The 25,155-nt window shown below is 38.2% G+C and overlaps 3 protein-coding genes across 3 annotated transcripts; 1 reads left to right on the forward strand and 2 right to left on the reverse strand.

Annotated features, from left to right (window-relative positions):
* Positions 1–785: 785 nt before the first annotated feature.
* On the reverse strand, positions 786–11,671 carry LOC127412224 (anthrax toxin receptor 1-like). Its single transcript, XM_051648430.1, has 5 exons — positions 11,608–11,671; positions 7,332–7,410; positions 4,563–4,661; positions 3,927–4,082; positions 786–2,788 (listed from the first exon to the last, which is right to left on the reverse strand). The coding sequence occupies exons 2-5, from the start codon at positions 7,386–7,388 to the stop codon at positions 2,780–2,782; spliced, it is 321 nt and encodes a 106-aa protein (XP_051504390.1). The 5' UTR covers positions 7,389–7,410; positions 11,608–11,671; the 3' UTR covers positions 786–2,779.
* On the reverse strand, positions 9,201–19,606 carry LOC127411698 (anthrax toxin receptor 1-like). The gene is made up of 6 exons (XM_051647403.1): positions 19,497–19,606; positions 17,250–17,331; positions 17,020–17,121; positions 16,850–16,918; positions 16,483–16,553; positions 9,201–9,300 (listed from the first exon to the last, which is right to left on the reverse strand). Exons 1-6 carry the CDS (start codon positions 19,604–19,606, stop codon positions 9,201–9,203), a joined length of 534 nt encoding a protein of 177 aa, XP_051503363.1.
* Positions 19,607–21,347: 1,741 nt separating this feature from the next.
* LOC127412255 (PR domain zinc finger protein 8-like) lies at positions 21,348–24,060 on the forward strand. Its single transcript, XM_051648479.1, has 3 exons — positions 21,348–21,606; positions 21,802–22,033; positions 22,587–24,060. The coding sequence occupies exons 1-3, from the start codon at positions 21,391–21,393 to the stop codon at positions 23,624–23,626; spliced, it is 1,488 nt and encodes a 495-aa protein (XP_051504439.1). The 5' UTR covers positions 21,348–21,390; the 3' UTR covers positions 23,627–24,060.
* The last annotated feature ends 1,095 nt before the right edge of the window (positions 24,061–25,155 follow it).

The raw sequence follows: 25,155 nt of genomic DNA on the forward strand, positions 1-25,155 counted from the left end.
TTGAGTTGGGGGACAAAGCAGGGAAGCTTTTGACTAGATACTATATAAAGCAGAGAGAGTCTTTTTCTACCATTCCCTCAGTGAAATCTGCTGGTGGTGAAATATTTGCCTCAGCCATTGATATTAATAATGCTTTTAAAGAATTCTATCTTGATCTCTATAGTTCCATTATAATAATAGAGGGTAATAGAGGGGGTTAAGTATTGATTCTGTTTGTATATGTTTTGCTTTTCTTTGTTTAATATATGAATCAATAAAAAATGTTAAAAAGTTTCTCAGGCCCGTCATGTTTTATTGCCATATTGTGGCATTTCCATGTTTAATAGATGGTTAAATGGCATGTTCCGTCAAGAAAACTACAATTAAAATGACTTTTAGGTCTTTTTTTTGTTTTTTGTTGGATTTAATAAAAATGTATTTTAGTTCAGAGAGATAGTGGAAATATAGATAGCAAAGTAGGTGGGTGGGACAAACAGAGAAACAGTCACAGCAAAAGAAGGCAAAGAAAGGCAATGAGTTATAAACAGGGTTGGGAGGGTTACTTTTTAAATGTATTCCATTACAAATACAGATTACTTAGTAAAAAATGTAATCAGTAACTTAATCCAGTTACCTCAATAAGAAAGTAATGTAATTAGATTACCTCAAGATAACAAATTACATTATATTTTGATTACCGTAAGATTGCATATGTGAATAAAGTCGAGAAAATCAATATTTTCTCAAAGACTTTTAATTAAACCTTCTAAATGCAAACAAACCATGTTTGAATAATGTTATGAGTGATGAAGCTATTATTATATACAGTATAAGAAAAAAACATGAAAAACAGGGACACTGCCTCCTTAATAGGAAAACAGAATATGTTCAAATGTAGAACAACTCTGCATTTTTAACCAAATCAGGTGATCTGTTACAGAATTTTTTTTATTTTCTTGTCAAGCAAATACAGTTAGAACAGATGCACTGAATTATGTCTTGGTGCACAGATTTTGTCTTGATGCACAGATTTTGTCATTAAACAAAATCTGACAGGATATACCTCAGATTCAAAACACAACCAAGTTAAATTCTGTCATGTATTGCAGTTAGCATGTAGACTAATTGGCTCTGACCATTCATTAACTTCCGACTGCAATAGTTAGATCACAGGCTATCTTCGTCTTCATTATTATTATTATTAATGCAGTGCCTCCAGTGTCTGTCCTCTACTTGCTCACGATCCAGTCAAATATCACCAGCTAACATTTATGGGTGATTCTATGTTTATGTTTATGGAGGATTTTAATGACAAAAAATTAATAAAATACAAAAAAAAAAAAAAAAGATATTGTTTTAAAAAAATAGATTGAAATAGATTTAACCCTTTTTAATGTCTTGATTTACTTATTCCTACTATCTATGAGTTTTAAAATGTTACATTTGCCTGTATTTCTCCCTCACCTATACTTTTTAACTGATACATTTATAATAAGTATCAAAATCAGATGAATTATCCATTGCACTTTTCCCCTAAGTGTAACATTCGCTGGCAATGACAGGCAGAGAGAAGATGAGTGATATATCCAAACGTGAACAAAAACAAAACATAAACAAACATGAACTTGACTTGACCACCAAACAGCGTTACATTAAAACAATACTTGACAAGAGACAATGGCAAACATGAGGGCTTAAATACATGGACAAGGGTAACATGAACAGGGGAAACACATGATAAGATCACATGAGGGAACAGGAAATCACATGACAAAAAAACAGGAACTAAACTTCCAAAATAAAAGACATGAACACAAAACATGAACAAAAACACATGTAAACGTGTCATATTCCCCCCACTAGGGGTGGCTTCCGACGCCCCAGAACATAATAAGTTCCATCAGGGTGCTGGACGGGGAGGGGAATCTTGGAAAACACAGGGGACCAGACGGGCTGGAGACCATGGTGGGACCGGCGGAGGATCTGGAGACCGGCGTGGCTCAGGAAACCAGGGAGGAGCCGGTGGCGGGTCTGGCGAGGCAGGATGTGGAACGTGGCCTGGAGAGGCAGGACATGGAGGCAGAGACCCAGGGGGTACAGAGGTGGCAGCCAGGGTCGGAAGTTCCCCTTGTCTGGGATGTCACAGGAGGTGATGATCGAGCCGGTGACTTGGCGAGAACCGGCTGATCAGGAGGAGGAATACTCAGGGTGGGCACAAGGGCGGGAACCAACTCCAGGTCTACTAGCTCAGTGAGAGCTAGCTCTGGGACAGACGAGGCTTGCAACGCTGGTTCGTTGGCCGTGGCAGGTGTGGCCGTTGGCTCGTTGGCCGTGGAAGGCGTGTGCGTTGGCTCGTTGGCCGTGGCAGGCATGGGACCATGACGTGGGACCCTGGCTCGGCGAACATGACGTGGGACCCTGGCTCGGCGACCATGACATGGGAACCTGGCTTGGCGACCATGACGTGGAACCCTGGCTTGGTGGCCATGACGGGTGATGGCTCTGACATGGAAGTCACTGTAGGAGTGCATAGTTCCTCATCAGCCACTCCTACAGTGAAAGATGTACCGCTCAGTTGCAGGGCTAAATCCATGTATTGAGCAAGACTGAGGGTAATCCAACAGCCAGGCAACATGGAGGAGACCGGCTCACTCAAGCCTGCACGGAAAAAGTCTTTGAGGGCGATCTCATTAAAACCAACCTCACTGGCCAGAGCGCAGAAGTCCTCCACATATTCCTCCAGGGATTGATTCCTCTGGTTGAGACGCAGGAGCTGAACTGCTGGGTTCATATTTGAAGGTCAAGTATTCTGTAACGTTCGATGGCAATGACAGGCAGACGAAGATCACATGAGGGAACAGGAAATCACATGACAATAAAACAGGAACTAAATTTCCAAAATAAAAAACATGAACAAAAACACATATAAACGTGACACTAAGAACTTAATAACATTTTAAATTCATTTGGTATTCATGTGTACAATTTGGATTTTTTCAACAAAGAAATAAAGAAATGATGTCCCAATTACAGTTGTCATTTCAACATGAATGCATTTCAGAGAACAGTTTTAGAGTTTCAACTGCAATGAGAAGTCACACTAAGGTTTCGACAGTAGGCATCTGGTGTACCGGAATACTGGCCAGGGGGAGTCACAAGAGAGAACCAGAAGAGATCTTGAGCGCACATCTGATCATATCTGTATTCTTTTTTATTTTTATTTTTTTTTATCTGTATCCCTTTTTCTCCCAATTTGGAATGCCCAATTCCCACTACTTACTAGGTCCTCGTGGTGGCGTGGTTACTCACCTCAATCCGGGTGGCAGAGGACAAGTTTCAAATGCCTCCGCTTCTGAGACCATCAATCTGCGCATTTTATCACGTGGCTCGTTGTGCCACGACACCTCAGAGACTCCCAGCACGTAGAGGCTCATGCTACCCTTCGCGATCCACGCACAACTTACCACGCGCCCCATTGAGAGCGAGAACCACTAATCGCGACCATGAGGAGGTTACCCCATGTGACTCTACCCTCCCTAGCAACTGGGCCAATTTGGTTGCTTAGTAGACCTGGCTGGAGTCACTCAGCACACCCTGGATTGGAACTTGTGACTCCAGGGGTGGTAGTCAGCGTCAATACTCGCTGAGCTACCCAGATCCCCGATCATATCTGTATTCTGAACTAAAGCAAGCAGCGGCTTTTATCATTTTATGTCAGGAGGATCTTTTTTATTTTTTTATTTATATATATATATATATATATATATATATATATATATATATATATATATATATACACATGAGTGCTGTTTTGGTGGCACACAGAGGACCAGTATCGTATTAGGCAGATGGTCATAATGTTTTGGCTCATCCGTGTAGTTCTTCCAGTGTCTTATCAAACTGACATTCAAGAGTGAATTTTGTACATGAAGAAAAAAATCCTGTACCTGAATAGGACTGTACCACTTTCTGTGGTGGGCAGGTCTGCGCCCACCAGGCTTCCTGGGTTTGTGTTCATATTCCTGTTCAGACATTTTCACTACATCATTCTTTGGTTTCTCTAATTTGGCTCCATCTGTGGAACCCATGTTACCCCAGCGCACCTACAGACCACAGGAACACTTTAACCTACACAGACTATGGGAAATGCCTGTTTCCACACAAAAAAACAATATCAAGAGGCTGTATTGTGTGTGTGCGTTCATTTATAGCTATTTGACACAAGGTTACATAAACATTAGTGTCTTTGAGTGCACTTAACATGTAATAGGCACTGTAAGTGTAAAAAAGTGTCTATTTTACAAAGGACAATAATTCATAGGTCTTTCTGTAAAGCTGCCTTTGCAACTTACAGGCCTAAAACTACAGGCATCAACATGTCTTCTGATGTCATACGATCTAGTTTTGGCATTAGGCAGACAGGGAGCATGACATGTTGTAATAGCTTGAGGGTTCATAACATCACTCATCATGTGTAGTCTTTAATCCCCCGTAGACTGTGTTAACCTACGATCATACAACATCCTATATAAAGCTGAATTGCACCCTGTGTACACTAGAATATGCACCAGAGACAACATCACCTCCATTCTTTTGATTCCACCGAATCCTCTTCCTTCATTGCAGGATGCATCAGCTGTGAGCCACGTCTTCTTGGGCATGCCATCTTCAACAACAGGCTCCTGTTGAGCAAACACACACATACACACTTAGATACTTCAACAAATTACACTAGCAATAATTATCAACAAATTTACTCCATATTTTAATATGGAGTAGTTCTCAACTGTTGTGTTGAAACCCAAAAACGGATCACAGGTCTTAAAATTCACCTAAACAATTACTCATGCATAAGACGTCAAAATAAATAGACTTATAATATAACTTTTAAAAGGGACACATCTTTTTCCATAGGCTATCTTTTTTGTTGACGTCAAAGGCCATCCATCCAATTCAAAGGTGCATCCAATTCCAATGTTTGATTTTGAGGACATTTACTTTTGTACAATAAACAATTTTGGTACCATGTTGGGTTGCTACTTGGTGTTCAATGTAAAATGTGGTTCCTGAAGCAAGACCAGCTGAGAATCATCTCTTGATCGAAGTTCCAAGTCATGTTGAAAACAACGCTCACATTGTTGTCATTGTGCTTTTATTTTGGTGAAATTATCTTTTAAATTCACTGTTAGCATACTTTACTCATTAGTCTACACAGATAAAATAAACACAAAGACACAGTCAAATATGTGAACCGCAAAAGTAGCAACCGCATTGTGTCTCAAAGAGCGACTTCCATCTATTGAAGCCTCAGAGACAGAGTGCCTTGTTTGCACTCTCAGTGTTAAGAAGCACAGATGCAAACTCTAAAGCAATTTCCACAAAGCCCTTTTGTTTCTTATCAGCCTCACTGACTGCTTGCCTTTAACCTCAGAGAACAAAGCAAACACAAGAGGATGATTATGAGCCTTTTTATGCATTCTGCCGTTCAGTCGTCCTGGAGTTTAGCCTGTGGTCTTCACTGTGTCCACTTACACTGCTCACTTGTCTTTATTTATACGGCTGTGGCTTTCCTCACAATTACAGTCTACCAGTTTGCTCAGAGTGAACTCGACAAATACAGTGTGCATCTGGATTAAAATAAATGATGACAGACAGTTTTTCAAGGCAGTTACACTAATAGTAAGCGGCTGATATTGGCAGAGTTAAGGAATGTAGTTAGCAAGGAATGATGTCATTCCTGGCATATTCGCTTTTATCACATGTAATGTGTTTTCTAATTCCCTGATTCATGAGAGGCTAATGAGAGTGTATGGTTGTGGCTAAACACACACACTCATACATACACAACGAGTTCATGTAGAAATGTGGAAACATATGTAAAACACATTTAAGTGTAATTTGTATGTTCATGTGTGATTTTCTCTGATATAAAAAAAGCTACATACTTATATGCAACATTTATTTCAAACTACTGCCAAAATGTCTGTTTTCATGTATGTAACATATTTTTTTTCCAAATAATAGTTGAATTTGTATATGTCCCTTCACTAAATGTCAAAAATACTTTCAAAAGAGCGTCAGTTCTTTGGGGCATGGACTCCACAATATGCTGGAAACATTCCTTTGAGATTCTGGTCTGTGTTGACATGATTGCATCATGCAATTCCTGCAGATTTGTCAGCTGCACATTCATGCTGCGAATCTCCCGTTCTACCACATCCCAAAGGTTTTCTATTGGATTCAGATCCGGTGACTGGGAAGGCCACTGAAGAACAGTGAATTTATTGTCATATTTATGGAACCAGTTTGAGATGACTTTTGCTTTGTGACATGGTGCATTAACATGCTGGAAGAACCCATTAGAAGATGGGTAAATTGTGGCCATGAAGGGATGCACATAGTCAGCAACAGTACTTAAATAGGCTTTTGCATTCAAGCGACGATTGATTGGTATTAACAGGTTCAAAGTGTGCCAAGAAAACATTCCCCACGCCATAACACAACCACCTCTGGCATGGACTGCTAACACAAGGCAGGTTGGGTCCATGGATTCATGCTGCAGGCGCCAAATTCTAATCCTACCATCTGTGCCTCAGTAGAAATTGAGATTCATCAGACCAGCCTACATTTTTCCAGTCTTTAACTGTCCAGTTTTGGTGAGCCTGTGCCCACTGCAGCCTCAGTTTTCTGTTCTTAGCTGACAGAAGTGGAACCCTACGCGGTCTTCTGCTGTTGTAGGCCATCCGCCTTAAGGTTCGACTTGTACATTCTGAGATGCTATTCTGCTCACTACAGTTGTACAGAGTAATTATCTGAGTTATATGAATTATATGAATGGGGAAAATACTTCTGGAACACAGATGGCTGAAAAAGTGGGTGGGCATTGTTGCACTCAATTCACCAAAACGCTCTTTGTATGGAAAAGAGCAGCACGGACATTCTGACGAACATCTGATTTTGTGTTTGACAGATGAAAGAAAATAGCATAAGGTGCAGAACAACATAGGGTGAGAAATTATGACAAATTTCTAATTTCTGTGTGAACTAATCCTTTCCCAGAGGTGTTTTAAATTATTACAAAGGGAAATTGGTTTTTTAAGAGATTAAATTTGTCTTTTCGCAGCTAATTTGAATTTACGTGACAAAGCCAGAATCCTCTGATGAAAGAAAGCAGAGGAGACCTCAGAAAAGAAAAAGGAAAGGGGAAGAGAGAAGGGAAAGAAAACAATAATGGTAGATAGCAAATGACAAAGTTGAATAGCCTTTGAGAAAGATATTTAAAGAGGGCAAATCACCGTCAAGGGTTTACTGACTTGTATTACACCAAAAGGCAAGAAGACAGATGTACTTACACACTCAGTGTTGGTGATGTGCACTGAGCTTGTGATGTAGGTCAAACCCTCATTCATGCTAACCAGCAGGTATATCACTCTGCAAAACAGCACAAACTCTTTAATCACACCCTTTGAAAAAGGCATATTCATTACGTTCCTTTGAGGGACATGTGTAAGCTTGTAATGGGATTATTATTAAAAGCAATTTTGCTAAATTCAGCATTTTCTTGGTAAAATGTGGATTCAGGATCCAGGTTGGATGGAAAATAACTCTGACCCTGAAAGACCAGCAGTCTTGAAGCATGTAGGCACAAAAACTTGACTGATAAGTTCTACCTAAATAAGCAAAGCACAACTATGCATGTCTAAATTTTGTTTTTACATTCTAGAATGCAGACAACAGACCAAAAAGACTGTAAAAGTAGGCCAACATGTGTCTCCTTTAGAGTTTCAGAAGAGATCTCAACAATCTCACACTGTGCTCAGATTTGCCAAAATAACTGCAATCAAAAGTCAGAGATTTCAATGAGCTGAAACATCTACATTAATCACATAGTCTTAGTGTATGTGAACAATTGTCTCCTTTGTCTTCGATGTTTTTCCTACAATTCCTTTGGAGAAATAAAAATAAAAAAGTAGATTTTTAATTAAACTTAGAAGTCTCCTGAGTTTTCGCAAAGCAACATCCACTCGGGGATCTTAAAGGGATAGTTCACCCAAAAATGAAAATTCTCTCATCATTTATTTACCCTCATGCCATCCCAGATGTGTATGACTTTTTTTTTTCTGCAGAACACAAACAAAGATTTTTAGGAAAATATTTCTGCTCTGTAGGTCCATTCAGTGCAAGGGAATGGCAACCAGACCTTTCAAGCTTCAAAAATTACATAAAGGCAGCATAAATGTAATCCATATGACTCCAGTGGTTAAAGTCTATATCTTCAGAAGGAATATAATAGGTGTGGGTGAGAAACAGATCAACATTGAAGTAATTTTTTACAATAAATCTCCACTTTCACATTCTGAAAGTAAAAGCGGAGATTTACAGAAAAAAAATAACTTAAATATTGATCTGTTTCTCACCCACAGTGATTGAATCGCTTCAGAAGACACATATTAAACCACTGGAGTCATATGGATTACTTTTAAGCTGCCTTTAAGTGATTTTTGCATATTTAAAGGTCTGGTCACCATTCACTTGCATTGAAAGGATCTACAGAACAGAAATATTCTTCTAAAAATCTTCTTTTGTTTTCAGCAGAAGAAAGAAAGTCATACACATCTGGGATGGCATGAAAGTGAGTAAATGAAGAGAGAATTTTCATTTTTTCAACTATCACTTTAAATGTATTCTCTCCTCACTGGAGACTTCCAAATGTAATATGAAAATTTTAGAACAAAATTTTGTTTTAAGATGTTGTCTTTAACATCACGTTTTAAAGTTTTGACTGAGAGAGAAGGAACTGAAGCATTTGCCATGTGATGGATGACAGCTCATGAAGAATTGCTTAAAGATATCAAAACTGACAGTACCACAACCATTTCCTCCCTGACAACTTTCTCAAAAATAACCTAACATCAGAGATGCTTCCATGTTTGGCTCTACCATAGGCACTAAAGCACGGGTCTGCTAGTAGAAGTCTCAGCTTTCTAGATTTAGGCAACCCCTCTTTCCATGCTTTGGTGGGGGAGAAGTCAAAGCTGAAAATAAGTGTCTAAAGCGGTATTGCCCATCTCCTCTCTCTCTCTCTCTTTCATTTCTATCCTGCAGACCCCTTCCAGTGCCACTATGCTGGCAGGGTGGGGGATGGGTTGTAAGGGGGCAAAACAGGATATGGGGGGTTGGGTGGAGGGGGGGGTCCAATGACAGATCCATCTAATTTTCCATCAATCAGGAAGCGGCAGGCTCTTTTTGAGCATGTCTTTAGAAGGCCTCTCAGTCACCACGCATTTAGGTGACAGTGCTGACAGGTTCGTCTGACGAGACCTGGATGCAGAGGAAGAGAGGGCTGTCTTTTCCCCTAAAAATCGCCTTTTCTCACTTATCAGAAATTAAAGGAATATTCTGGGTTCAATTCAAGCTCAATCGACAGCATTTGGGGCATAATATTGATCATCAGAAAAATTAATTTTCGACTTGTCCCTCCTTTTCTTTAAAAAATAAAAAATCTGGCAAAAAAACAATACAAAACAGTGAGGCACTTACAATGGAAGTGAATGGGGTCAATCCGTAAACGTTCAAATACTCACTGTTTCAAAAGTATAGCCACAAGATGTAAACAATATGCGTTAACCTGATTTTAGTGTGATACAATCACTTACTAATCTTTTCTGTGTAAAATTACATTCAATATTAAATGCTAAACCCTTAAACTACCATAAAAATGACTATTTAAACGTTACAGCTCAAATAAATGTAAATGCTTTTATAAAATTATACGTTTCACATTTCTGCATTTAAACCATCCAAAATTGGCCTCATTTACTTCCATTGTAAGTGCCTCACTGTAACCTCACTGTATTTTTGCTTTTTTCAAAGGAGGGACAAGCTGAAATTATTTTTGTGGCAATCAAGATTACGCCACACATGCTGTCGATTGAGTTTAACTTGTATTGAACCTAGAATATTCCTTTAAGGAAAACCACTAACATGTAGTAGTACAATGGAATCAGATTGTAAAGGCATAATTTGCTTTAACGTTTGCATGTCTTAATATATCACAACATTAAAGTTGAAATAACATTATGGTTAGTTTCAAGTACAACTGTTATAAAAAAAGACAGTGGGGCTGTGACCCTCCAGACCAGGGTCCGAAATTAACAAGGGCTCGGGGCAAAAATGCAACAGAAAGTGACAAAAATGCCCCTGATTTTCAAAATGTTTTGTGACAAGAACAAGACAGATGAAATCCTTGAGGTGTCTAGAGCCGGGGGTACACATAATTATTCAGAGGGCTCAAAGCAGCTCATTTGTTGTGGAGGGCCTCGAAAGGAACCTGTAGCCACTCTGCGGGGCTCTGCTCTGGCTGATGTGAATACAGGAAGCTCTGCATTTCACTGTCTGTTCTTTTCTTTCTCACCACCAGAGCCTTGGGCTAACATGCACACTCACTGCAAACTTCATGCCAGTCAAGCCCAAGCTTAGTGGTTAATCTCTCATAGACGCTAATCATACACTCATCTTGGGCTTTTTACACCACATGCCTGCTGTCTTGATGTGTTAGTGTGTGTACGGATTGACTGATAAGAATAATTCCAATGACATTGACCCTAAATTTTCAAGGGTACCAAGACGTAATACATTAAGATAATTTTTTTTTTTTTTTAGAAAAGCACCTACTTTCCAGCCTCATTTATGATTGGTGCAGGGCAAAGGAGGAATGTATCTTCAATACTGACAGGCCTTTCATCTCACAATTAAGCACATAAAAAACAGTTATAATCATATATTATATTTTATTTAAAGTTGAAGTGTGTATCTTTTTGTTTTGAATTGCAAAAATAATGACAGGTTTTAAAACAATCCCTCCCTTCTTCTATTGGTCAAAAATAGAGAGTCCCATCCCAATCTCACACCATTGGTTTAGCTTATGTTGCTATTTTGAGCTGGTCGGGATGCCCAAACAAACGGAGCAATATTTTTAATGCGCAACAGAGCCGCAGCATATATATATATATATATATATATATATATATATATATATATATAATTTTTTAGGCCTGTCATTTAATGCATGAATTATTTTTGTATTGTCTTTTTTAATGTTTAACTTGTGCTCCTAAATTATGTAATGCATTTTAATTTTCTGTCTTATTATTATTATTATTTTTAAATATATATTTTATTTATGATTATTTAAATATAACTATTTATGATTATTGAATCATTATATATTAAATTATTGTTATTTAAGGGGCTTTCTCAGCAAATATTGATGTATGAGATCAATTGTGATTAATTCGATTAATTTATCGGCATACCATGTAATTAATTTGATTACAATGTTTAATTAATTGACAGCCTTAATATTTTTACATTAAAAAATTACACACTTCAGATTCAGATACATCAGGTAGACATTTCCAACCATAATCAACATTCAGGCCTGTTCACAGAATGAGCATTTTATTATTGCTATCAAAAAGACATTTATACAAAATGGCATTTATACAACTTAATAAAAGTGTGTACAGTGTTATTTACAGTAGTAGAACTTAAAATTGTATCTCAGAATGTGTTTCAAATATGTATTTGAAAACATTAAGAGACAGTTTGTAATGTAATGTTACTTACTGTTACTGTATCATTGATACTAATGGTTGATGTCTCTTATATGCAAAAATCCAGTACCCCTCACAACCACTTGGAAAGAATCTTGAAAAAATGCAACAAAATATAAATAAATAAATCAATAAATAAAAATAAAAAATAACATATTAAACATTTAGCAGGTCCCTTTATTTCTATGATATATATTTGTATTATTTTATTTATTTATTAAGAAAAAGTAACCAAAAATGAGTTAATGTATTTAAAATAAATAAATACGTAAATAAAAACATTTAAAGAAATTTTTAATTTTTACTATAACCAGTCTGACAAAAATGCCTCCACAAGGCTGTTCCAGTTCTCTAGATATTTGTTTCATGTAGACCTTTTCAAAAAATGCCATACAATGTGAAATTATAAAGTGTGCTTAGCTGGAGGGCTATTCTCCTTATTTTTTCCACCCTTAACCTTTCAAGAACACTCAACTCAACTTGGCAAAAAATGCATATGCTCCAATGGTGCTAATAATAAAAGTGAAGAGGTTCGCAAACCTCTTTGAGTTGTGTAGCTTGAGGGGCTGCGTTGGTGGCCGACAAAGCTGGCTGCCTGACCTTTGAGACCCCTCGGGCAATGCTGTAGACCCTCTGACGGCTGCTAAGAAGCATATGTTAGAGAGAAAAACACGCTCACTTAGAACCTGTCTCAGCAGGCGTCAGAGGACACAGAGTGGATGTGACCTTACTTATGGCACTGCGAGTACCAGTTTGTGCGTGTTTTCAGAGGAAGATTTGAGTGGATTTGAGCGAATTCCTTTCTATGTCCACTGAATAATGTTACACCTCAAATATGTGCTGATTCTAAACCTTTAACATTTAAGTGTCTAAAGTTCACAGGATGAAAAACATTCTGTGTAGTGTGCCATCAGGGAGAAACAGTGGTATGGAAAGGTCAGGAGAATATCATTGCTGTAAGAAATAACACTACATTAGCTCTCGGTTTTCTACTTCAATGTCACCATACATTTTTTACACCAGAAAGCCTGACTGATCTATTTAATTACATTCTGAATATATTAGATGTCCTTTATTAACCCCAGCAGATAACTTAAAGGAATATTCTGGGTTCAATATATAATGTTGATTACCACAAAAATACATTTTGACTCATCCCTCCTTTTCTTTAAAAAAAGCAGAAATTTAGGTTACAGTGAGGCACTTACAATGGAAGTGAATGGGGGTTTAAAGGCAATTTTTGGAGTATTTAAAGGCAAAAAGGTGATACTTATAATTTTATAAAAGCACTTACATTAATTCTTCTGTTAAACTTGTGTATTGTTTGAGCTGTAACATTGTTTAAATTGTCGTATTTACAGTCATTTTATGGTTTTAGGGTTTATGGTGTTTTGTCGCCATGGCCACGAAGTTGTAATATTGGATATAACTTTACATATACAAAGTCACTAAGGGATTTTTTCACATACTTTTGAAACAGTGAGTATTTTAACGTTTACAGATTGACTCCATTCACTTCCATTGTAAATGCATCACTGTAATCCAGATTTGTGCTTTTTAAGAAAAGGATGGACAAGTTTTTGTGGAAGTCAACATTATACCACAAATGCTGTCAATTGAGTTTAACTTGTATTAAACCCAGAATATTCCTTTAAACTGGATGCAGGTGGAGTGGCAAGCTAAAAAATCTTTAAAGGTATAGTTCACCCCAAAATGAAAATGTTTACCTTACCATTTTACCATCATGTTGTTCCAAACCTCTTTTAATTTCTTGTCTCTGTGGAACACTAAAGGAGAAGTTTAGCAGAATGTCCAAGCAGCTTTCTTTCATACAAACAAAGTGGATGGGGACCAGAGCTATCAATCTCCAAAAAAGACAAAAAAGCAACATAAAAGCTTCACAATTTGCATATCAACCTATGCACTATATTCCAAGACTTCTGAAGACATATTGAAAAGACTGAAATTTAATTTGTTATTCACAGAAAATTTTAGCTTGACAGCACAGCTTGGACATTCCACTATAAATAACTTTTCCACAGAGGAAAGAAAGTCATACAGGTTTGGAATGACATGAGGGTGAGTAAATGATGACAGAATTTTTGGGTGAACTATTCCTTTAACCATCCTTTATTCAGTAGTTTTTATGTAAGGTTTCTGAGGAAGGCAAAAAGACTGGCCAATTCCAGTCAAAAATTCCCAGCACGTCTCTTGTCTTTCATGGATCTACCAAAACAAATTCCACTCCCATCCGATCCAATTAACCTGTCATTTCCTCTCTAATTATCCTAATCCTGTCTGCCATGCAAATGCCCCTCTACACCCCTCCTCTACATCTAAATTTGCCCAGCTCTTTTGCTCATGACTGCTTAATGTGACGGCCATTCAGCTGAAATGGCTAATTCCATTTAATTTTGGAGGCTGGGCATCAACTTCCATGTCCTTTTCTTCCCGTGTTACTGTCAGACGCAGTGTGTCGGGTTCTGACAGGACAGCGCAGGGGTAAAAAGGTCAACATTGGCTTGGCAGCAGGCAGTGCTGGCAGCGAGATGGTGGGCAGGGGCTGGTACGCTGTCGGCTCACACCCGCTGTGCTGTGCGGGCGAACTGACGCTTCCCATCCACACCTGAGAGCTTGATGGGTCAGGCTGTTTAGAGCAGAGGTGCCATGTCCAAGCACGGACATTTCAATCACTGCTGGTTTGGGGAGGGGGGGGGCTGGGGGTTCAAGCAGAGTCATGAGGGTTAATCAAAGCAACGATTGCTGTCACGTTTGATGGCTGGGCTAACTCTCAGGACAGGGACTGATGGCCTGTTTGCAGGCTGCATGGGCTGGTCACTTCTCATCAGTTTGATCTGTGAGACTGTCACCTACTGGAACTGCCTCTATGGCACAGTAAACCAAACCAAATCACTAACCATGATAAAACTACCCCCCAAACAAGAGCCTAATTAATCCATCTGCATGCACTGCATCAAATGAATCCACTGCTAAACTATAATATTGCTAGGAATATAAGCCAATGACGCACAGTAATTTACAAACTGAATTACTTGGAGGATTAATTTAATTACACAGCAATATGTTTCATAATTAGGACAATCATTGTCATGCAATGTTTTCCTTAAGGATAATAATGTTCATTAATCATGTTAATCTGAATGGTTCGGGGTCATTTTATTTGTTTGGGGCTAGTGATTTTGAAATGAAGAAATAATACAAGATGATTTTTAAAGGGATCATTCACTCCAAAATGAAAATTCTGTCTCATGTTGTTCCAAACCCATAAAACTTTCTTCCATGGAACACAAAAAGAGACATTGACAGAATATTATGAACTAACAGCCTCAGTTACCATTCACTTTCATTGTAAGGGGAAAAAAACACAATAAAAGTGAATGGTGACTGAAGTTGTCAGTCCCTAACATTCTAGCAAACATCTCCTTTTGTGTTCCATGGAAGAAAGTAAGTTATATGGGTTTGGAATAACATGAAGGTGAGTAAATGTCGATAGATTATCCCTTTTAGTCTGATCAAATACAAATAATAACTGACTAATACAATGAAGGAGAGATCTTGCAGAGATGGCATTAAGAGTGGGTGTGCGGATAAACCGCAGGGTTATTGTTGTTTAATCAGCCGTCATGTGCCAGTGGTCACTGCGTAACCTTTCTCCCTCCATTCATGTGCTTTAGGTTTGATGACCCACAATGTGACGGAGAACTTATTGTTAGGAATGCTCAAGTGAAATTTGAGAGCTGTGTTTTTTTCCCTTGCTGGTTCTTACTGGCCTAGTTTGCCACATCGGATCTGTTGTCTAGCTGTGATGCTGTCGAATAATTGCGCTGCATTTCTGCTCCGCCTTTACCAGTGAAATGCCTATTTGTTTAATTGGCTGCTGCTGAGCAGACAGGCCTGCCACATTGAGCACTGGTGTGTAGGCCAGGGAGGATGGATGTGGCTTGACATGACCTTATTAGCATGCACTTACTGCACGAGAGTGCACTTACAGAGCCGTCTCCTTGGTGACCTGAACAAGCGGATTAGCTCTGCCCAGACATGGTCCATTTTCATTTTTTGGTGAGTGCAAAAGAGTGCAGCTCACAAGCGACCGTTGCACAGCTCACTGCTTTCACACAATTAGTACAAAGTGTCACTTACACCAAGTTTTTTTTTTGCGTAATACTGAATTATTGTAACTGACGAATTGCACATAATGTAAAAAATCAACGTGAGGTGTAAATTGTTTAAATTATTACACCGCTGTACTGAGTGACTCCAGCCAGGTCTCCTAAGCAACTAAATTGGCCTGGTTGCTAGGGAGGGTAGAGTCACATGGGGTAACCTCCTCGTGGTCGTGATTAGTGGTTCTCGCTCTCAATGGGGCGTGGGAAGTTGTGCGTGAATCGTGGAGAATAGCATGAGTCTCCGCGGTGTTATGCACAACGAGCCACGTGATAAGATGCACAGATTGACTGTCTCAAAAGCGGAGGCAACTGAGACTTGTCCTCCGCCTCCCAGATTGAGGTGAGTAACCGCGCCACCACGAGGACCTAGTAAGTAGTGGGAATTGGGCATTACAAATTGGGGAGAAAAGGGGATAAATTAAATAAATAAATTATTACACCATTCTCTGGATTACTTGATTCTGATTGGTCAATTGCGGCATTCTGTGATCAAATATTTTTGCTAAACTATATTTGACCATTGTCTCTGGCAACCAGTCTGCAACACTTAGCTAGTCTCATGTCACTCATAGCGCTCTGTGGTCTCTTTCTTCTCACATAATAAAACAATTTTGAGTCGAATCAATATTTCCATTATTTCCATTATTTCCAAACTGGACAGTAAAAATTACAATGATAAAGAGAGAAAGAGAGAGACTTACATTCCTTCCAGGGCCTGGAATCCTCCTATTACAGGGAATACATGCTCATTGGTGTCTGCAATCGAGGCTAGCTAAAGAACCAATGCAACACTGTCAATATAGGTCAACTAAGACATCTAAACACCTCCTGTAATGAATCGAAATACACTAATCACAGTTAACATCTGAGAAACTCGTTCAGAGCACTGACATTTTTTTACCTAAAAATATGCATCTATTGTTACATCTAAATTAACTGTTTTTTTAAAGTTAGAAATATTATTTAACATCACTAAACCAAACTACCCAAGGTTACACCAACAAAACTCATTTTAATGGTTAGATCAGGTTATCATCATATCTCCCTTAGGTACCAATAGCAGGTTACCTGTGTCTGGTTGAAATCTTTAACACCAACACAGTATACGATAGCTCCCACAGACCGAGCCCTCTGCACCTACACATAGATGGGAAACAGATAGTTAATGCCATTGTCAATTATACAGCCATCAGAGAACAAGCCACATCCATTGCGACATCAATGGCTTGGGTACTTGCCTCTTGCTGCGCTGTGACAAACTGATAGTCATTTAGCTCCCCATCCGTCAGTGCTATGATAACACTGGCTGTCCCTGTGAAATAAACAACATTCCATTCTGGCTTCAATCTTTCGAATACAAGAGTAAGTAAATTGGAAAGCAGATGTAAACATCATTGATGCAGGAACTTTAAACATGGTGGAATCAGAAGACTGGAAAATGATTCAGCAATAATTAGCTGCAAGATACCTTTTCCAATCCAAGATTCGTATATGTGTCACCCCCTGGTATTTCTCTCCTCAATATATTTAGGTCTTTGGCAATATCATCCCTTAAAGACAGACAATGGAGGAGACAAATAATAATGCAAAGAAAGCTACACATTTGTGTACACATTTACTGAGCATATTTACATGCTAAATCTAACACCAATTACGCTTAATAAGCTGACAATGTGTACGGTCATGTAAGCGCTTTAAATTGTGTTCTTTTATTGGGGTAAGGTCATACACTGTTTAAGCAAAAAACGATCAGCACTCTGTAGATTTTTGCCCATTATCCCTATTTTTGTGTGCATGTACCTTTATCAGAGTTCTTACTAGCTTATCTAATGTGTGCATGTGTTGTGCACATACCTGTTTAAGCTTTGACATCAAAAGCAGAGAATAACCTGATGATTTCAAATCTCATGTAAACGTGGTTTTCTTTTGTGTATTGTGCGATTTTTTGAATAGGATGATTTTTGATAGTAGTGCACTCATCAATTAGGACAAATGTAAGGACTATGGTTCTCAAATGGTTTTGCTTCAGGACCCACATGTTGCATTGGACACCAAGTGATGACCCAAAACAGGACCAAAACTGTTTATCATTAAAAAGGAAACAAAAATGTTCCTGAGGGTGCACTCATAATTTTTTTCCTCATTAAAAATAAATTAATTGTATTTTTGAAATGTAAAAAATAATGACCAATAACATGAGACGAAGACTTTGGTTACATCATTAGCCTTATAAAAGCTGTTTAAATCTACATGGAGAGGGTCCCCTCATGTGGACTGCCATCTTATGATCACATGACCAGCTGCATAATACTCACTTAATCTTAGTAACCACCCTATTATTGGACACTTTCACTTATGGATTAAATTAATCATGTTCAAGTTCAGGGCCACACACATACAAATAAAAAAATATTGAATGCACCTTTAAACACCTTTACTGAGTGCACCTTAAAATAAATGTAAACATTAAATTAATTTATATTTCCATGCACAGGCCCAACAATATGCAAAATTAATAACATCACATAGGCTAAATAGGAAAACTTTAAATGCATAAATAAGCAGAGTACACTCACTGAGAACTTTAAACACCGGTACACCTACTTATTCATGCAATTATCTAATCAGCCAATATTGTGGCAGCAGTGCAATGCATAAAATCATGCAGATAGGGGTAATGACCTTCAGTTAACGTTCACATCAACCATCAGAATGGGGAAAAATGTGACTCAGTGATTTGGACCGTGGCATGATTGTTGGTGCCAGACGGGCTGGTTTGAGTATTTCTGTAACTGTGGATCTCCTGGGATTTTCACACACAACAGTCTCTAGAGTTTACTCAGAATGGTGCCAAAAACATCCAGTGAGCAGCAGTTCTGTGGACGGAAAGGCCTTGTTGATGAGAGAGGTCAACGGAGAATGGCCAGACTGGTTCGAGATGTCAGAAAAGCTACATTAACTCAGATAACCACTCTGTACAATTGTAGTGAGCAGAATAGCATCTCAGAATGCACAACATGTCGAACCTTGAGGTGGATGGGCTACAAAAGCAGAAGACCACGTCGAGCATTTTATTAGGACCATAGGGTTTTTTAATAGACTTGAGATGTGCTACTTGTTTAAGACTTTGTTTGAATAGATATTTAAAAATCCTTCATGCTTTTGAACCATGGGGAATAAATCGATCAAAATTAGGGAAGCCAGTCAGATGAGGTCTTCCTTTCCCTACAGTATGATTGAGACGCCCCTGTGATAATGATGCACAAATACGCATGTGAACCGCACCAGGTGAGAGAAAAGCACGCTTGTTAAAACACCGCCCGGGGCAATGAGTGTTGTCCTACTATCTGCTGCGTCTAAAACCATTTAACAATAGAAAGAACTTCAGGAATCCACCATCAAGAAAAGCAGAAGGATTTTTTTGTATTTTTTTATTTTATTTTTTTTATATGGTTTGGACATTGGACAGTGGTCAGCCCTTCTCGATATGCAACCTGTCTGGTCCCCTTTGGAATCTCGCCAGCCTTACAACTTCTGTTAAAGTACCTCGGAATAACAAGGAATTTCATGCATTTTGTGCAACTGCATTCGATATTAAGACCTTTGGATTGTGAACATGGTTACAGCATCTATTAAACATCTAGTCAGCTGCATAGAAGATTGCGCGGCAATGTGCAGTGAGCAGAGAATAAGATGTCATATGAATGCCACTTACTTGTCGAGGACAAAATACAAGTCGAAAGCACCTTGACAAGACCTCTTCTCTTCCCCAAAATAAGGCTCAGCTTTTCCAGCATGAAGACTGGGCATCAGAATGCCTAACATACCCACAGCAAGAACTATGTAAATCAGTGAACGTGACATTTAATCAGTTTATTCTCTCCAAGCAGGAAATGTATGCCTTAAATAAAGATATTTAAATGTCCTGTCACAGTGTTATATTCCGCAGTCATCCGAATCCGCTTCCAAAACGGAGAAAGCCCCTCCTCATGGAGAAACGCTCGGAGGAGCGACTCTCAGACCGGACGGCAAGCAACAGCTCACTGAAACTTACTTTTGGAGAGGGAGAATTCTGGCTTCAACACCAATTTCTTAAACACTATTAGAGTTTTTTTTTTTTTTTTTTTTTTTTTTTTTTAAAGATATATATTTATGAAACCATTCAGAATGTGGTTAGGCCATTTGGTTCAAGCTTTCATATACTGCGTGAAGTGAAATGGACCATATTTACACTCTGCAAAACCTTAGACACCAGTGTTAAAACTGTGCACCCATGCATTCATTTCCTAACAAAGCATGCAGAAATAAGCTAAAATGCTCTATTTAATTTAATGCTCTCATTAAAGGAACATTCCGAGTTCAGTACAAGTTAAGCTCAATCGACTGCATTTGTGGCATAATGCTGATTACTACAAAAAGTTACAACCTCCTTTTCTTAAAAAAAAAGAAAAGAAGAAGAAGAAGAAGAAGAAGCAAAATTGAGGTTACAGAGAGGCACTTACAATTGAAGTGAATGGGGACAATTTTTGGAGGGTTTAAAGGCAGAAATATGAGGTTTATAATTTTATAAAAGCACCTAATTCTTCTGTTAAAAGTCATGTATTAGTAAATGAGGGGCAAGTAGAAATATTTTTTATTTTTTATGGTAAACAATATTATGCCACAGATGCTGTTGATTGAGCTTCACTTGTACTGACCCCGGAATATTCCTTTAATAACTACACATTCTAACACTTGACTGTAGGTATCTGTGGTCACATACTCTTTGGATTAATAAGGAAATTCACATATTTTAGCATCTAACGGTCACTGACATTTGTCATTGATTATCCTTGCTTCTAATTAGCACGCCTGCAAAGCCTGCAAAGCACCAATCAAATATCACCTGGGGGATGGTGTGGGGGGTGTTGGGAAGAAATGATGGGCAACAGCGCTTCCCGTCCTCAGCGTGGATAGTGCGTGACTGCGCAGCGCGAGAGACAGTCAAGAGCCAGTCGTGATCGCGCGCGCTCTGTGGATAATTCCAAATCCCGTTTTGCTTGAACTGTGCACCTGCTCTGGAACATACGAACCCCTAACCTGCTGTGAGTTGACATTTTGAGTGCATGCTAGAGTAGCCTACTATTTTTAGTAATTTTTTATTTTTAATGTAACAAAGTCGGCTGTTTGGATATTGATTGGCCTTTAGAAAGGCCGCTAAAAATCAAAAGGAAAGTTGGCAAAAAATATGATCACAAACGCTGATTTTTCAGGTAACTTTTTTTGCGCAAGGTATAGACCTTGCTCATTTTATTTTAATAATTCAAATTTATTTTATTTTATGTATATCATTTTTTTAATTGGATACATTATTTATTTACAGACCTATGGTCGATTTGCATTAAATCGATGTAATTTTACAAAAAGGAAAAGTCTTTTTTTTTTTTTTTTTTTTTTTTGAAGAATAATAGGTTAATGATGATTACATAAAACTGCAACAATAGCAGTCAGCATCATATCTACTCATGGATAAAATCATATCAGAACGTAGCGTATTCCATTAATACAATAACAAAATAATATGTTATCTTACTTGTGTTCCTTTAAACTCAACTTTTCAGGAATAAAACATGGAGCACAGTTTTATCCCCATCTCCTTGTGGACTTATGACAGCAAATTTCTCCATCACAACGTCTCGGATTTTTTCACCAGTGTACAAGTTACGCAGGATATACCAGCTGGAACATCTTTCGGACCTTGTGTTCTTCATAATACCGTTTATGATCCTATAGCCTTCATTGCACTGAAATCATCTGACAAACGGAATAAATCATATGTATTTCGGGTGAGTAGTACTTATTGCATATTTAAACATGCATAGCCTACATTCACACTACATTTTTTACTCTTTTGTCATTTTAGAATTAGAGATCAGTAGAGTGCAAATCTCTGTAGCCTTTTGTAAAAAGAGGCAGCCTGACTGCGCTTACAAAAATATCTTCATTTCCTCTAATTGTAAATATATGCCCTCTATCAACAGGTAGATCCTGAGGCGATGAAAGGCTCCCCATTAGTTGTTTCTTGGCTACGGTTGGTGCAGGCTGCAATGAACGCAGAAGACCAGAATACCGAGGCCTTCTTGAAGGGTGGACAGCTGCATTTTCAGACTATTCGAGATGTGAAAGAAGGCGAGGAACTGCTTGTTTGGTACGACGAGGAGTTGTCTCATCTTTTGGGATTCGGAGACATAAAAACAAAGGCCTTGACAGATGGTGAGTGTAGCTTTAAAGATCCCTGGCAAGTTAGGCCACTTTGATTATTTATTAGGTAACACTTTATTATAACACAAATGCTGAACAGACCATTCGTTAATGACCAAAATAGTTTATAACTTTTTTTTTTTAATCTCATGGAACTTTTATTGATGGAACTTTCATTGATATTTCTATATAGGCTATTCATTATGGAATGTTTATGAACTGACACTGATCTGCGCTATAGGCCTATAATGTCTGTAAATGAATTATCATTGACTGTTACATTATTTATTTATTATTGTTATTATTATTAATATTAATAGTATTATGCCTAGTATTATGTCTGTTGCATTGGTACAGATTTCATCACCTTATTTGTTTTTAAATAATCTGTTAATTAGAGCCTAAAAATGATCTCAAGTAATAATACAAATAATAATCATCATCATAATAATAGTAGCCTACTTAAATGATTATTATTAGGCCTATTGTTATGTCTATTGAATTGGTCCAGGATTCATCACTTTATTTGTATTTTAAGTGATCTGATTTGGATCTTCATTTGCAGGCTTCACGTGTGCGAAATGCGGCCAGGCCTTCAAGAACGAAAACCCATTCCTTGCCCATTGTCGTTTTTTATGTGCACAGGAAAAAGTCGATATAATCCAGCCTAACTACGAACAGAAACAAGTTGAAGTCAAGCGTCAGCGCAAAGTCATAGATTTTCACAACATTGCAAGAGATCTGGAGCACAAAATAAACGGTTCATCTGAAGACATGACCATGCCTCGAAAAAGAAAACACGAGGCTTCATTAAGCCCCCGGAGCAAAAAAACTGTTTTATTGGAGAAAACCAACATCTCTAATCACTTTAACACTGCAAAAGCCACAAATGAGTATTCACTTTTCCAGGATTTGTCAGGATCTACTATTAAGCTCACTGCAGACAATGGATCAACAAATGAATCGAAGATAAGTAAAAACAGCGCGTTTACCGAGGTTCGAAAACCCCCAAAACAGTCAAACCGTGATGTAATGGCACAAAATCGATCTGACGCAGGCCTACAGTCAGACTGCAGCGCGTTCTCGTACGTTTTACCCAAGAGCGCGCACTCGGAACAGAAGAGCGCGTTCTGCGAACCCAACAAACGCACCATCGCTGAAGTTCAGAATCATTCGCCTATGGATAATAATATCTCAGACACATTCAAATCAAAGCCTGCTCTAGGATACAGAAATGTGCTGGCCACGCATCTGTTACACTGTGACTTGCCGGGCACCCATGCAGGCGGGGTGATGTCCACTCCACTGAATTCAGGAGGCTCTTTCTATTACGCGCCTGAGCACGGGACCAGGACTTGTTTGACAGTCCTCCCATCTACCTTCACTCCATTGGGTGTTTCAGTTCAGAACTGGTGCGCCAAATGTAACCTCTCATTTCGAATGACCTCCGACTTGGTGTTTCACATGCGGTCACATCATAAAAAAGAGTTCGCCGCGGAGGCGCAGGTGAGGAGGAGGAGAGAGGAGAAACTCACCTGTCCAATCTGCAATGAGTACTTCCGAGAGCGTCACCACCTCTCACGTCACATGACCTCTCATAATTAGACAGAAAACTCTATCGCACTTTACTTGAGGCAACTGTTCACGAGATGCCATGAAGTTGTTTCAGAGAACAATACATTCCAGACCGGGTCACGTTCAAAACTTGAAGTTTTCAGTCATTTACCTTTGGTAATTTCCCCATCAGTCATTGTCATTTTAATCCATGTAGCATGTAGAGCTTTGTTGGAGCACACCATAGCAGACCTATACCGCCACAAGGTGGCTATAGAGATTCATAATTTTCAGTTTGTCATCATTTAGTTGTGATATACTATGTAATACTATGTTAATTGCCTGGTTGTTTTCAGCTTAACAGTGCCTTATACGTATCATGATGAGTAGCATATACATGTAAGAGAAAGGTTAATATTATAAAAAAAGGCTCTTAAGTGTTTGCTAACAGTTGACTAAACTATCAGGCTACGTATATTGCTTTGTATAGAGATTTTATATTTGAAATATCCATCAGTACTTTTTCTTCTCAGAATGGCAAATTTTTATGTTACAATTTTCTTTTCAGATGTCTTACCATTTAACTCAGCACAACGACAAGGAGGATGTATTTATTTAATTAAAAAATGACATACAGTCATTGTATTTCATTAAAGATTTTGAACATATTCCATAGGTGTTGTCTCTGATTTTAGTAATCCACAAATAATATCAAGTGCCATTTTCTATGTGCACTGCACAGTGACATTTATTAACTAGTTTTTACATTAACTGAAAAACTATATATTTCAGAAACATATGTAAGTAAATATGTGATAAATGATGATATGTGTTGATAAATATATGGTATATGATAAATATCCTCAATTTCCAGACCCTTTTTTTTTTTTAGTCAGTATTAGCCTATATTGTTTTATACACTGCCTGGCCAAAAAAAAAAAAAAAAAAAAAAGTCCCCATTTGGTTTTAAATAATCAGATCCTTAAGAGCCAAAGATTGGATCATTATTGCAGTGATTAATATGTTTCAGCTGACAACAATTCTTATAACCCTAACTGATGCAGTGTGTAGCTTCTCATTTCTTATGAGGAAGATGTATCCTGTGGTCATGGAAAAGATGTTACTGTGTTTCAGAAAGGGCAAATTATTGGCCTGCATCAAGCAAAGAAAACAACTAAGGAGATTGCTGAAATCACTGGAATTGGGTTAAGAACTGTCCAACACATTTTTAAAACTGGAAGGATAGTGGTGAACCATCAGCTTCGTGGAAGTAGTGTGGTTGGAAAGAAATCTTGAATGATTGTGATCAGAGATCACTAAAACACTCGGTGAAGTCACATAGTAAAAAATCGACAGTAGAACACACAGCTATGTTTAATAGTGAAAGTAAGAGCATTTCCACATGCACAATGCGACAAGAACTTACAGGATTTGGACTAAACAGCTGTGTGGCCACACTCACTTGTTAGTGAGGCTAATTGGGAAAAAAACAACTTCATTTTGCTTGGGAGCATAAAGATTGGACTGTGGATCAATGGGGTAATGTAGTCTGATAAGTCCAGATTTACCCTATCCAAAAG

This window comes from Myxocyprinus asiaticus, chromosome 21 (genome assembly GCF_019703515.2).
Source record: "Myxocyprinus asiaticus isolate MX2 ecotype Aquarium Trade chromosome 21, UBuf_Myxa_2, whole genome shotgun sequence".
NCBI lineage: Eukaryota > Metazoa > Chordata > Actinopteri > Cypriniformes > Catostomidae > Myxocyprinus > Myxocyprinus asiaticus.

Bases quoted from the DNA above. Each gene is read 5' to 3' on its own strand.
- LOC127412224 (XM_051648430.1), bottom strand. From the start codon at position 7,388: ATGAATGAGGGTTTGACCTACATCACAAGCTCAGTGCACATCACCAAC. The intron at 4,662-7,331 runs GTAAGTACATCT...TTTGCTCAACAG, and splicing joins ACATCACCAACACTGAGTGT to GAGCCTGTTGTTGAAGATGG. The intron at 4,083-4,562 runs GTGATGTTGTCT...TGTGGTCTGTAG, and splicing joins GTGGAATCAAAAGAATGGAG to GTGCGCTGGGGTAACATGGG.
- LOC127411698 (XM_051647403.1), bottom strand. From the start codon at position 19,606: ATGTTAGGCATTCTGATGCCCAGTCTTCATGCTGGAAAAGCTGAGCCT. The intron at 17,122-17,249 runs GTATCTTGCAGC...GAAAGATTGAAG, and splicing joins CGAATCTTGGATTGGAAAAG to CCAGAATGGAATGTTGTTTA. The intron at 16,554-16,849 runs GTAACCTGCTAT...TTGGTTCTTTAG, and splicing joins AAGATTTCAACCAGACACAG to CTAGCCTCGATTGCAGACAC.
- LOC127412255 (XM_051648479.1), top strand. From the start codon at position 21,391: ATGGAGCACAGTTTTATCCCCATCTCCTTGTGGACTTATGACAGCAAA. The intron at 21,607-21,801 runs GTGAGTAGTACT...CTCTATCAACAG, and splicing joins ATAAATCATATGTATTTCGG to GTAGATCCTGAGGCGATGAA. The intron at 22,034-22,586 runs GTGAGTGTAGCT...CTTCATTTGCAG, and splicing joins AACAAAGGCCTTGACAGATG to GCTTCACGTGTGCGAAATGC.